We start from the raw sequence: 14,692 nt of genomic DNA on the forward strand, positions 1-14,692 counted from the left end.
CGGTCTCTCCTGCCCGGGCTGGCTTTGAACCGCGATCCTCAGATCTCAGCCTCCTGAGTAGCTAGGATTACAGGCGTGAGCCACCAGCGCCCGGCCCTATGAGATTCTTATTTCCAATAAACCATTCCAAAAACTGGAAGTGGTGTTGAGGCTCAAGTGACAGAGCACTAGCCTTGAGCACAAAGAGGTTCAGGGACAGGGCCCAGGCCCTGAGTTCAAGCCCCACAACTGACAAAAAAAGAAGTCTGTTTCTTTCTGAGACAATTCTAATGCCCAATATTGGAGAATTATGGGATAAGGAATCAACTTCTTTTTCTTTTCATTTAAATGTATACATTGTAGCTTAGTTATATCCAAAAGAATACTAGCAGTAACAGTTTATACTTATATCAAGCTTTTGTGCAGGCTCTGTGCATCTACCCAACAAATCTATATCAGCACTATTTAACTGAGTATTTTTCTTGGCAGCGCTGGGCATTATATGCACAGCCTGGAGCATGCTAGCAAAGCACACTGACAGTGAGCTCTATCTCCATATCCTTTACTTGACTGAGACAAAGATAAAAGAAATTAGCCAAGGTCATCAGCTTCTGTCATAAGTGGTGAAGCAAAACTCTAGACCCAGGTAATTGGGCTTCCAAGTGTATGCTCTAGCCAGTTCATTACATTGCTTCTCAAAAGCCGTTGGAATATCAGCTCTTGGGGAACAAGTAGGGGCTGTGTAGTCTGTTCAGGAAACATGAACATGTTGGGGAAAAAGACAAAGATGGTGGTGACTCATGGACCAGTAAAGCAAAGTCCACCTCTGGAGAGACCTTAACGGCCACAGAAAAGCACTTACTCAGAAAAGCCTTTCCACTTCAGCAGATACTCCACCTGCCCTTTAACCACGCGCCTGTCTAACACCTTTTCCACGACATATTCCTCCTCATCCTCTGAAGAAGAACTATCAGCTGTCCTCTTGCTTTTCTTGCCCATGTTGCACAATGTTCCACCGGAAGGAGTAAGGCCACCGGGTTCCTACAAAGGGGAAGGACAAAATGGTCAGAATCAATGTGAGAATTAAAAATGGTCACTTCTATAGGGGCTAGAGAATGACACAATGTTACCACCTACTTTTCTCCTGGCTCTACCAATATTCTACAGATAGTTCTAAAGAGAGGGAATGTCCAATCCTCACTTCCCCAACTGAACTTTCTCTTCAGTTGAAGAATTGTCCAGCGCTGCCAGGCTGTTTGGCATTTTTGTAACTGTTTATAAGCAGGAACTCAAAACAGAAATGTGGAAAGTCTTCAGTTAAACAAACAAGTCTTAAGTTAAACAAACTGAATGCAAACTTTTCTCCTCCAAGGTGAATAAGGGCCTTTGTAAAATGAAAATGAGAAAAAGCCCTTAAAAGTATAACCTTTTCTATACTCTGAGCATCTTGTCCAGTCTCTTGGCAGCCAGCATGCGTGCACACATCCTGCTTAGGCCTCTTTTGCCACAGGTTCAGGTACATTTCCAACAGACAAACTGAGCCTGTCCTTCTGAGCATCCATCAGCTCACAACGCTGAAGCTGACATCTCCAACACACTAAGCCTCCTTTTCAGCAAACTCATTTGGGGATGGGAGGGAAGCAGAGAGGAGAAAGAAACTTTCAGTCCTAAAATGCAAAATTAGTCACTGGATTGTTCTGTAATTCCCAGTGGTCAAGTAACCCAAACAGCAAAGGAGGTACCTCTCCTCTTAACTGAAGTTGACTTTGGGCCAAAGGAAGAGGAGGAGGAAAGAGAAGTCTGGCCCCAGACTCAGCATCAACACCAAGCCTCCTCAAAACACAGAGGAACCATTCATAGGCCCAAGATGAGCCCAAGCAAGGCAAGACAAATGGAAATTGAGTTAAGCTCAGAAATATGCACATCAGGGAGTGCTCAACAGAGAACTTCGTTTGTAAAATTCCCACACTGTTGTGAACACAGTCATTTGTAAAGAATTCTTCCTGAACCCTGTTAAATGGTGCCTGTAGTCTGGATTACAGAATTGCATAAATTGTTTTCTTAGCTGAACTCCACTTTTATTTTGCTGTGTAATCTGTAAGGCTACTCTTCTATGCTCTCTTTGAATAAACTGGAAGGGTAGCTCCTAACATTCTCAGGATTATGCTCAAGGAAGCATCAAATATTGCAGTCACCAAGTTCCTTCTGAGGAGTAACTTTTAGGAAACCATGGCAAGAATATATCGGATACTGTTGGAAACCGTCTTCACAACTCACCAGAAATAGGTAAGACACCTAGAAACACTGCCTGCACTGCTGCCCTCTAAGTTAAGCTTTGGGTGAAACACTTGGGGAGGGGTCTGGGAGCACGCAGGAAGCTTCCAGGTAACCTTCCAGTGGATGGAGAAGCGTGTCTTGAGCTTCTAGGAACGCTATCTGCTTAGGTGTATTTAAAATAAAACCAGCCCGGCCCTCCCGGCCCTCCCCACACCCGGAAGTGCTGGGTTCCAGGGAGGCGGCCCCTCCCCCTCCCGCGCCGCGCCGCGTTTCCGGCCCGGGTCAGAGGCCGGGGTCGGGTCCCGCCGCCCCTTGGGGTAGCTCGGCCTCCCTCCCCCGCCGACCGGGACAACGGGGTTGACACACTGTGTGCTTCGGTTTGGGGCGCGGAGGGGGAGAAGAGGAAAAAATGTCCTATGTGCCTTCATGCAGAAGAGAAGCCCCCAGAGTAGGAGATAAATGGGGGAGCCCTCCTTTACCTACCAGCTCGCCCCGGTTCTTTCTCTCCCTCCCCTCCCCTTCCCTCCCCTCCCGGGTCAGTGCGCAGCTCCCTGCCCCCACCTTGCGGCCCAGGCGCCACTGCGCAGCTGTCCCGGCCCGTTGCCATGGCAACTGGCAGCCTACTAGACTAAGGAGAGAAGCAGAAGGAAAAGTTGAAGGCTTTAACTTTCCTCTTCAGCTGGATTAGGTGGAGACGTTGGCAGGTACGTCCCTGGGCCTAAAGGCTAAGGCACTCAAGAGTTCAAGGGACTTCTTACTTCTTTGCTTTAAACTACAGAACTTGTGTTTCTAAAAGCACTGCGTCTTAATCTGTAACATTTTAGGATGATCTAACAAGACTGCAGCTCTCTACCGGAAGGGGGAAGGGAAAGGCTAGGTCTTTCTACAACCTATCAGAATAAACCGTCTACCCCTAATCCAGCCCACCAGAAGCACAAGGCCTTCCCGCCATCTGCCACTGTACACTCAATTAAAATTGCTTGAGGGTAAAATAGCAGAAGAGGGGAAAGGGGAAGCACATTAAAAACATACTATATTTTCCTTGTGTTAGAGGATTACTAGATGCAGAACTAAATCCAAAAGCATGTAACATTAGCAAACCAAGTTTGAAATTATAGGTGCTGGGGGGGGGCGTGGCGGCAGTGAATTAATCTGTAAGTACTTTCCTTACAAAATTAAGGTCAGGTTGGCTGCAGCCATCATTCCATCTCAATAGTTGTTCCTGTAAATGTTCTGGAATAGATCTCTTAGTAATTATTACCCATCTGATACATTATCCACATATAGTTTCTTGTATCAATATTCCCAGATACCTGGCAGGAAAAAAAACAGCCTGGCAAGAGAGAGGCCTGGGGGGGGGGAGGGGCCCTCAGGTAGGGGGCATGAAGATGTGGCGGAATGACACAAAGTTACATAAATTCTCTTTGGCCGGGCTCTAACAAAAATTTTAGAGCTCTGAAACTGCTTGGTTTTATATGTGGGGAACATTGTTTTATTTTCTGTGATGCACACTAACCCCTGAGCCACACCTCCAGTCCAACTCAGTCCTGGAGAACTCTGGAGCCAAAGGCAGCTGTTGCTACAACAGACTAAGGAAAGGGGGTCATAGAAGAACTCCACTAAACGATTATAATTTGGGGGCTGGGAAGGTGGCTCAGTGGTAGAGTGCTTACTGGATTTGTTGGCCAATGCAGTGGCTCACTTCTATGATTTCAGCTATTTGGGAAGTAAAGATCAGGAAGGTAGTGAAACGTGCCCATGCAAAAAGTTATTAATACCTCATCTTATCAAATAAGCCCTGTGTAGTAAGGCACACCCGTAATCACAGCTATTTGAGAGGTATAGGTAGTAGGATCAAGGTCCAAGCTAGGGTTGGGACACTATAGGGAGACAGAACAGGAAAGGCCCAAAAATATCTGGAAAAAAAGAAAAAGCCAAAAGGGCTGAGGAGTGGCTTAAGTAAGCAGAAGGCTCTGAGTTCAAGCTCTTAGGACCAGGCCTACTGCTGATGGCTCATGCTTGAGCATAAGCATGAACATGAGCCTGAGCAGGAGGCTGAGATCTGAGGCTGAAATCAGTCTGAAGCCAGGCTAGGCAATTAACTACCAAAAAGCCAGAAGCTAAAGCTTTGGCTCAAGTAGTACAGTACCAGTCTTGAGGGGAAAAAGCTAAGGAACAGGACCCAGGCTAAGTTCAAGCCCCAATACTAGCACCAAAATAAATAAATAAATAAAACCTTTTTTCAAAAGGTGTGGTGGGTGGCATGTAGTTGTAATTCTAGCATTCAGAAAGTAGAAGGAGAAGATTCACAAACCAAGGCCGGTTTAGGTGCCACATTATAACCTTGCCTTAAAAAAAAAATGAAGTGGGACTGGGAAGGTGGTTCAGTGGTAGAATGCTTGCCTCCCATGCATGAAGCCCTGGGTTCAATTCCTCAGCACCACATAAACAGGAAAAGCCAGAAATGGCGCTCAAGTGGCTCAAGTGGTAGAGCACTAGCTTTGATCTGAAAAGCTGAGAGACAGCGCCCAGAACCAGAGATCAAGCCCCATGACCAACAACAAAAACAAAAGAAAAGAAGGACAAAATGAAGTGGCCAGACACTGGTGGCTCACACCTATAATCCTAGCTACTCAGGAGGCTGAGATCTGAGGATCACGGTTCAAAGCCAGCCCAGGCAGGAAAGTGTGAAACTTTTATCTCCAATAAACCTCCAGAAAACTGGTAATGGCACTGTAGCTCAAGTGAGAGAATGCTAGCCTTGAGCTGAAGAGCTGAGGGAAAGTGCCCACACCCAGAGTCCAAGCCCCATGACCGACCAAAAAAAAAAGAAGAGGGGTTTGAGAATGTGGCTTAGTGGTAGAGTGCTTGCCTAGCATGCATGAAACTCTGAGTTTGATTCCTCAGCACCACATACACAGAAAAAGCTAGAAGTGGCACTGTAGCTCAAGTGGTAGATTGCCAGCCTTGAGCAAAAGCTCAGGAGCAGTGCCCAAGTCCGGAGTTCAAGCCCAAGGACTGGCAAAAGACAAAAACATGAAATGGGGGCTGAGAATGTGGCTTAGTGGTAGAGTTCTTGCCTTGCGTGCATGAAGCTCTGGTTTGATTCCACGGTACCTCATAAACAGAAAAAGCCAAAGTGGCACTGTAGCTCAAGTGGTAGATTGCTAGCCTTGAGCAAAAGAAACTCAGGGGCAGTGCCCAGGCCCTGAGTTCAAGCCCCAAGTCTGGCAAAAAAATGAAATGGGCTTGGGACCTGGCTCAGAGGTAGAGCACCTGCCTAGCGATTACAAGGCCATGGGTTCAAGCCCCATAGCCTCCAGAAACAAAACAAGAAAAAAGTGGCACCTTTCCTGATTAAAGGTTATGAAAACAATGCCAAAGAAATTAAAACAGGATACAGATTCTGGGGTTAACTTGCCAAGTATGGTCTTGAGAAAATAAAATTTAGACCTAACCCCAGCATCATTAAAACATGACAAATAAATCCCCATAGCCTGTATTCTAGGGAAACATGAGTTTAGTTGGAAACTAAAGAGCTATTATGTCTCCCAAAGACAGACCTTTATCAAAATGTTAGGGCAGAATTTAACAGCAGAAAAAAAAAAAAAAAAAACACATGACCTTCACATTCCTAAGGTGGAAAACACACAGGAACTCCTGCAGTTCAACATGCTAGCAGATACCAAGAAGAAGAGGAACCATTGTCTTGTGCAGATACGAGAAGTAAACTAAGAAACAGGGCAAAAGATTCTAGTGTCCACCTTCCCCTTCAAACATGGGGACATAAAAGCTGCATCAACTTACTCCTGCTGCTGCCTACATGGCACACAGGCTAAGGTCCTTTCTCTTTGGGAAATGGATTTTGTAACAGCTGACAAATCAAAATGGGCCTAATGCCAAGAGTCAGACTCCAACCATAATATTCTTTAAAGAATGGCATGCAATTGTCTTGTAAATCTCCCAGACAGTCACAGATCAGAAGCTGGCAAGGATGACGACACAGTTCTGATGGAATGTGTCTTATCTTAACCTTGAAGTTACAGATTTGCTCACGAGCAGCAGTAAGAAATGAGAAATGCACCCAGACATGGAAGGGGACATAATTCTCTTTTAGACAGAGCGACCCAATGTATTAGGGTCAAATGAAACACAAAGCCAGACGGACAATTTAAGGGCTAGAGCCTGGACCAGATAAAGCATTAAGACTGGTGGTTCACTCCGAAGCCTGGGAGGAGGGAGCGTTCTGGTATGAGAAATGCGACACTGCTGGCAGGATGATGGAGTGATTAAGGCGGGATCCTGATAGCATGACCGAGGATGAGAAGAGTTTCAGCACAACCTTATCCTCACGGAAATCTTCATGGGAAGGGGTGAGCAGCTTCTCAAGTTTCTAGAGTCCTTCAAGCAAAACAGCTTTCTAGCCATCTCTAAATATTGATAGAATTCCTAGTAAAAAGAATGAATCAGGGCTGGAAATGTGACTCAGTGGTACAGTGCTTGCCTTGCATGCATGAGGCCCTGGGTTCGATTCCTCAGCACCACATAAGCAGAAAAAGCCAGAAGTGGCGCTGTGGCTCAAGTGGTAGGGCGCTAGCCTTGAGCTGAAGAGCTCAGGGACGGTTCCCAGGCCCAGAGTTCAGTCCCCACACCCGACAAAAAAAAAAAAAAAAATTACTCACCACGAGAGTCTAGAAGGTGCAAAAAGTAGTGGTCCTACAACTCCTCATATGGAGAACACACCACAAATTCACCTTACCAGCATCTAAATGCTGGGAGAAAACACCAAAACCAAGGATCTGGACAGAAATCAGTCTTGGAAAAAACATGGGAGGTACTCTGTGGTCAGATGTAGCCAGAATTCACATTCTCACATTCCAACTCTTCTTTTTTTTTGTCGGTCCTGGGGCCTGTCTGGGCCTAGGTGCTGTCCCTCAGCTCTTCAGCTCAAGGTTAGCACTCTCCCACTGGAAAGCTTTTTCTGCTTAAGTGGTGCTGAGAAATCAAACCCAGGGCCTCAGGCATGCAAGGAAACTCTACCATTGAGCCGTCTTCCCAGCCCTCCAACTCTTTTTTTTAACAGATTACACCTCCTTATTTCCCTCACCCCCCAAAAAAGTAGTGAAACACAAAGGAAAAGAATTCTATGAGGGTAGCAAAATGTTTAAAGACTGTCCATCTCTAGCCATATGGAGAGGACATTGTAAGAAAGCTGGGTGATCTCAACAATGGATGAAATAATGGCCAGTCCTTGGTATTAACCAATCAATCGGAAAACCACAGAACTACCCACAAAGGTCTCCATATCAGACTGCTCCATCCAGTTCAGACTGCTCTAGTCCCCTCCCCCACTACTTGTAAATGCCAGCTGTCCTCTTGGCTCTCCTTAGGTCTCTGTGAAGCACATTTAATTTTCACCACTTAATGAACAAAAGCACATATGTGGGAATTCCAGGCTTCTAAACTTCTTTTATTGTTAAAAAGAATGAAAACCAATAGATAAACAGCTTCATTGAACTATTTCCCAACTATTTGGAAGTGGTAATCAAACCAAATGTCAAGATACATAACCAATGAGTCTTCCCTTCAAGTTCCAGTTTCATCTATGAATCACAAAGTGGGGGAAAAAAATCCTCCAGATCATCCTTGCCTCTTCATGGCTGAAGAGCTAGAAAGGGGCCATAAATGCATCAATGCCCTACCACACAGGGTTAATTAAATTTGCTTTGATGAGTGGCTTTGGTTGGCCCAGGCTTGAGAAATTCCCACATCTGGATTAAGGCCCTTGGGGAAAGACAAGTAGTTTAAGGAAAAATTAAATTGTCAGCTACAGCTCTGTCTTCTAGCGGTTGTCTGTATGGTCCTATCCTGCAAATAAAACCCAATTTACAGAACTTAATCTAAATTTACAGAATTTCATTTGCTAGATGTTCTTCGCCCTCTATGTATATTGAAGTTACCAGTGGTCTTAGGTACGTTACAACACATACAGAATAAAACTAAAATACCCCTCTATAAAGATGTTTTCTTGCACTGGATTTATGATTTCCAAAGTATTAGCCATGTGACATTTAAACAAAAACACAGCACAGAGATGCACATTACAGCTGTCCTGGCTGTCTCCGGTTTTGTTAAATGGGCTGATAACTATCACTCCACCTCCACCAAAAGCCTATGAGCACCCATTCAAGAGGAGTTAAAAGCTTTTTAAATGTCTATTTAAGAGACTGGATTAGAAAGAGTTGAGGAGGAAGATTAACTGTGGTCGTTAACACCCCTATCATTAACAAGCCACATATAGACAACACAAACTTTATTAATAGAGGAATGTCCAGAGAAGTGCTCTTCCTTTGCTGAGCACAGCTACAGTTCCTGGTCCTTTAAAAATCAGGCTAAGGTGGAATGGGAATGTGGTTCAGTGGTAGAATGCCAACCTCGCATGCATGAGAGTTTGATTCCTCAGCACCATATAAGCAGAAAAAGCCAGAAGTGGCACTGTGGCTCAAGTGGTAGAGCTCTAGCCTTGAGCTGAAGAGCTGAGGGGCAGTGCCCAGACCCAGAGTTCAGACCCCACAAAAGAAAGAAAGAAAAAGAAAGAAAGGAAGGAAGGGGGAAAAAAAGAAAAGAAGGCCAGGTGAGTGGTTTAAGCCTATAATCCTAGCTACTCAGGAGGTTGAGATCTGAGGATCACAGTTCAAAGTCAGAGCGCCCAGATCCAGAGTTCAGGCCCTACAATTGACAGAAAGAAAGAAAGAAAGAGTGAGAGAGAGAGAAAGCAGGCGGGCAGGCAGGCCGGCCAGGTGAGTGGTTTAAGCCTATAATCCTAGCTACTCACGAGGTTGAGATCTGAGGATCACAGTTCAAAGTCAGATTGTGAGTTCAAGCCCCACGACAAAAAAAAAAAAAAAAGAAAAAAGAAAAGAAAGAAACCTCTATGTACAATTAATATGTTCTAATTTTTAAAAAAAGTGAGGGCAAGGTGCTGGTGGGTCACATCTGTAATCCTAGCTACTCAGAAGGCTGAGATCCAAGGATCCAGGTTTGAAGCCAGCCCAGGTAGGAAAAGCTGTGAGACACTCATCTCCAATTAACCACCAAAAAGCCAGAAGTGAAGGTATGACTCAAGTGGTAGAGCACTAGCTTGAGCAAAAAGCTCAGGATAGCACCCAGGCCCTGAGTTCAAGCTCCAAGACAGGCATATGCGTGTGCGAGTGCACACACTAGAGTGTGGACTACAGAACTGAATTCTTAGAACTGTTTAAGTATCAGTAGGGCAAACTGGTAATGTTTAGCAATAATACACAAATTCTGGCTATCTCATGATTATTATCTGAGACATTTCCCCCTTTTTAAACACTCTACTGAACTTGTTCTCTCAAGCATCAGTCTTCTTGAAATTTAGTTAGGGCACACCTAAATCCAACCACTGGGCAGTAGTTAGATATTCAACTGTTCCAAGATTTATGAGGAAGTGGAACTTGGCACCATAATGGGAAATAGATGGAGCTTTCCAGCAACTCCACCTCTGGAATGCACTGAACTGGCTCAAGGCACCCCACTTTCAGGTGGGTGCTAATCTCACATCCACTACTTCCTTCATTAAATGTGATAAAGCATGAACTTGTAGACCATGTCACTTTTCACAGAGAAGCTGGCAATTTCATCCTAAGTAAATCTCCAGAAAAATGTGTAGTAGCAATGTTTAAATCGAGTACCATGAACCTTAAAAATATACAAGTATCACTTTGGCAAGTCATGCTCACAAAATGTGGAAGAGTTAAAATGGAAAGTCCCTACCCTAGCATTATCTGGCAGATTTGGGGCATCTGCAGCTCAAAAGTTACAAAGGCCTGTCAGGTCATTTTCAACATTTTTTTTTTTTAATAAAGAACCTATACTAAGTCAGACACTTTGGGTTCTTTTAGTAGTCTTAGTTAAGCAAAGACATTCAAGAGACATAAAAAGGAACTTGCATAACCATAAACTGAAAATCTTAAAAATATTTCCAGTTTAACTGCTGAGATCTAAGTCAATATACTAAAACCTGGTTTATCCTGGCTGACAATAAAGGAATTTATATACAATTGGAATAAGAAGTATCTCAGAACATAAAATTTCAGGGAGTTAAGAGAGCATTCTCTCCACAGATGGCACAATTTTGTGCTTTGCCACCACCTCGGTGTATTTGCAACATGAATTATATTAGAGTCATAGCCTACAATTTAGATAAATAAAATCAAGCCAGTATTGAATTTTTCCCATCCCTTACAAGGGTATCCTTGGCAGCTCCTGGGCCATCTATTATGATCCTGACCAATTTCATCTGTGGCAATTTAAAAGCTGTAAAAAAATACATAATGGGTGATGACAGGAGAAACAAACCCACACCAGAAGTTATTGAACCTTGCAGGTCTTTCTGAGTGTCTCTATTGACATTTAAGTGTGAGTTACTATGCCACAATATCATAAAAGTGTGCTCTACACTTCAGATATATTGATAGTTAAATGCAAGGAAAGGCCACCATCAGATAAACGGCTAAAGGGATGGCCAATTTCAGACCACCCAGCTCTTCTAGTGTTTTGACATGTTACTTAAGCCAAAGAAGACTTTTCTTTTTGTGCAGTTTCCAACTACATTCCAAATTCAGATCCTGTGCCAAAGGGATGATTAATACAGTCGTTCTGTTCCTTGCTCTAAAACTGTTTAGTTGGCTATGGGATATTTATTGAGGGCCTAATAAGTGTCAAATATTACAAGGGCACTAAATCTACTCCAGTCTACAAAAAAGAAAAAAAAAACTTCAAGCTTTTAAAGTTCCTCCTTGGTTAAATCAGCACTGTTTGGTACCTATCCAAAGGTAGTCACAAAATAAAAGACCACTTGCTGAAGGGGGAAAGATGAGGGCTAGAAACAGATATGGGTCCCATCTCAAGATCACTAAGTGATGGTTAGCTCACTAAACCTCTAGGGTGTTATTTTTCCTGTTTTTTCCCATAGGTCTGTTCATGAAAAAAACAAACCCTAGAGTTTTGTTGTTTTCCCAGTCCTGGGGTTTGAACTCAGGGCCTGGGCACTGTTCCTGAGCTGCTTTTGCTCAATTATAGCACTCTACCACTTGAGCCACAGCACCACTTCTGGCTTTTTCTGTGTATGTGATACTGAGGAATTGAACCCAGGGCTTCATGCATGCTAGGCAAGCACTCTACCACTAAGCCACATTCCTAGGCCCCAACAATAGTTTTTTGTATGATTTTTTTGGAGGCAGAGGGGCATGTTAGGGCTTGAACAAAGAGCCCAGAGTGTTTGCTAGGCAGGAACTCAAGTCTTTAAGCCACACCTGGTCCACTTGGACTTAAGGCTTCTATTTGGGCTTTCTTTCTTCCCTCTAGCTAGCACTCTAACCACTTTTATTTTCTGCTGGTTATTTGGAGGTAAGAGTCCCTTGGATTTGTTTGCCTAGGACACAGGTAGTGTCTCCCAGGACATGAAATACAATAGCCTGGTTTTTCATATTTATTATCTAGTGTTTTGTTTGAGACAGGGTTTTACTTTATAACCCAGGCTGGCCTCAAACTTGTGATCCTCCTCAGCTTCCCAAGTACTGGAATTACTGCCATCATACCCAGCTTCTTTATTGCTTTTTTTCTTTCTTTCATTTCTTTGCTGGCCCTGGTGATTGAACTTATGGGCACCATACTTGTGCATGGCTAGGGCTCTACTACTGGAGCTGCACCTCCAATCTGGCAAACTAGAGTTGGAGTCTCACTGAGTTTTCTGCCTGGACTGACTTTAAACTGCAGTCTTCGAGGTTACGGCCTCCTGGGTGGCTAGGATTAGAGGAGTGAGCCACCAGCACCCAGCTCATTATCACTTTTTATAATTTAATTATCTATAGGATCAGTGTTCCCCTTCTCTTATTCCAAATACACTGATTTGCAGTATCTATATTTTCTTGATTTGTCAATTTAATTCTTATTCTCAAAGAACTTGCAATTTTCTTCTTTTTCTCTACAGTTCTTTTTTGTTCTTCTTGTTGTTTTTGGTTGGACGTGGGGCTTAAACTCTGGGCCTGGGTGATGTCCCTGAGCTCTTCAGCTCAAGGTAAGCACTCTACCACTTAAGCCACTTCCAATTTTCTAGTGGTTAATTGGAAAATCAAGAGTCTCATGGACTTTCCTGCCTGGCTGGCTTCAAATCGTGATCCTCAGATCTCAACCTCCTCAGTAACTAGGATTACAGATGTGAGCCACCAGCACCTGGCTTCTACAGTTGTTTTTGAGCTGGGGTCTCACTATATGGCCCAGCCTAGCCTTGAACTCAACCTCCTGCCTCAGTCTCTCAAGTACTGGGATGGCAGGTATGCACTAACTAGGCACAGTCAATATTTTCAAATATTTGGGATGTCTGTAATTTTTAAGTTAATTCCACTGTAATCAGAAGACATACTTTAAATAACTGAATACTTTCGGAGACTTTTCTATAACCCAAAGACCCAGAAGATGGTTTGTGTAAATATTCCAGGTACATTTGAAAACTCTGTTATTGTTATGTGAACAATTCTGCAAATATCAAGAATCAGACTAGTTGATAATGTTGTTCAAGACTTCTATTTCCTGAAGGATTTTTCTATGCCTTTGTTTTATCAATCAGAGGGACAGGTACTAAAATTTCCAGATATAATTACAGATGTCTACTATTTCCTGTTTTCCCACATGTACTGTGAAGCTTTATTATTTTAATGCTGGAGTTAGAACCTAGGGTCTCACACATGCTAGGCAAGCACTATTACCACTGAAGTATGTACTCCCAATTCTTAAAACTTCTATTTTTAGCTGCCTATAAACATTATGTCCTCTTGACAAATTGATTTTTATTACTTAACCTGCTGTTATTTGTCCTACCTATCTCATAGGTCTGTTATGGAAAAAGATCAAGAGAACACTTGGGAAAATATATAGGAAACAGAAGGCAAAATGCTTGATAATAGAGGAAGTTAAAAAATAATTAATTTTCTGCGTTATCTGCAAGTTTATGGATGCTTGTCTCCAACTACTCATATAAATGAGTTTTCCATTCTATCAGATCTCTAGATATAATTTACCATTGTAAAATACCGAACAAATTAGCAGTATATTACCCTCCACAAGCGAGGTAAGCTTGGGAGGTAAGCAAGTCTTACTGATTTAGGGATGAGAAGGCACAGAGAGTTCAAGGATCTGCCTCAGAAACCATCTTAAGATGTTCCAGATTGTTAGCTGACCTCTTTAGCACAGGACATTTTATTTGGATATAATTATACCCTCTGGCTCAGATATGAACTTGCTTAATTCTAAGAAACATAGATTACAATCAGAAAAATACTTGAATTCAATTTGGTTCCTCTGCTCCATGGAAAAAATAAATAGTAAGTGTGTCGTAAAATGTGATCTTGAAATAGTCCTTTTAAGTATACCAACTCAGTCTCATGATTTCTAGTATCCTTCCTAGCAAGGAAGCACATTAGAACAGGCGTTCAATCAGAATGAAGACTGAAAATGCATGAGAAAATTTTTACTCTGTCCATGACCTAGTTTCAGGTAGAAAAATCTGTCAGTGTTTAATTGTGATGAACTACTATTACTGGAAAGGAAAATTCATGCTGTACAGTCATCTGCCTCACTAGGAAGAGGGTAAAAATGACCAAAGCAGAACACTATACCTTCTGCAGAAAAATCTTCTTTTAAAAAAGCTAAGAACATTTTGCATTGTCACCTTTATAATAACAATAAAACAATTTTTTAGGAAGGGATGGTAGGGGAAAAACAAAGAAGGTAGCAATTCTTGATAGGCAAAGTACTCATTACCTTACTCATGTGACTATAACCCCTCTCTACAGTATTTTTACAATTAAAAATATATATATATATATGTATATATATATAAAGCAGTTTTTTTTAAAGGCTAAACACAAGCCAGGCACCTGTATCCTAAACTCAAGAGGCTGAGATTTGAGAATCAAGGTTCAAAGTCAGGCCAAATAGACAAGTCCACAAGACTCTGATTTCCAACTAACCAGCAAACAGCAAGAGTAGAGGGAGAGCTCAAAATGAAAAAGCTAAGCCACTGGCCTGGAGTTTGAGCCCTAGTACCAGCACCATAAAAAAGCATAGCATAGAGGTAACAATGTTTTTGTGTTGATAGACCCAGGAGCTGATAATCAGCTAGTAAGTTAGTTCTAAAGTCTTAGGCAATGTAACACCGTAAAACTTCACTGACCCAAATGTTAGAATAGCTTTTTTTTTTTTTTTGGCCAGTCCTGGGGCTTGAACTCAGAGCCTGGACACTGTCCCTGAGCTTCTTCTTCTTTTTTTTTTTTGTCTTTTTCTTTTTTGGTACTGGGGATCGAACCCAGGACGTTGCACTTGCTAGGCAAGCGCTTTACCACTGAGCTACATC

At 42.8% G+C, this 14,692-nt stretch overlaps 1 protein-coding gene across 1 annotated transcript in view; it reads right to left on the reverse strand.

Moving 5' to 3' along the window:
• The window catches only part of Cbx5 (chromobox homolog 5), a 31,779-nt gene that overhangs the window by 11,119 nt on the left and 5,968 nt on the right, over positions 1-14,692 (reverse strand). The window contains exon 2 of the mRNA XM_013032429.1: positions 842-1,020. Within this exon, the coding sequence (XP_012887883.1) occupies positions 842-978 (137 nt within the window). The 5' untranslated portion in view covers positions 979-1,020. The remainder of the gene's footprint in view (positions 1-841; positions 1,021-14,692) is intronic.

This window comes from Dipodomys ordii, unplaced genomic scaffold, assembly GCF_000151885.1.
Source record: "Dipodomys ordii isolate 6190 unplaced genomic scaffold, Dord_2.0 Scaffold155, whole genome shotgun sequence".
Taxonomy (NCBI): domain Eukaryota; kingdom Metazoa; phylum Chordata; class Mammalia; order Rodentia; family Heteromyidae; genus Dipodomys; species Dipodomys ordii.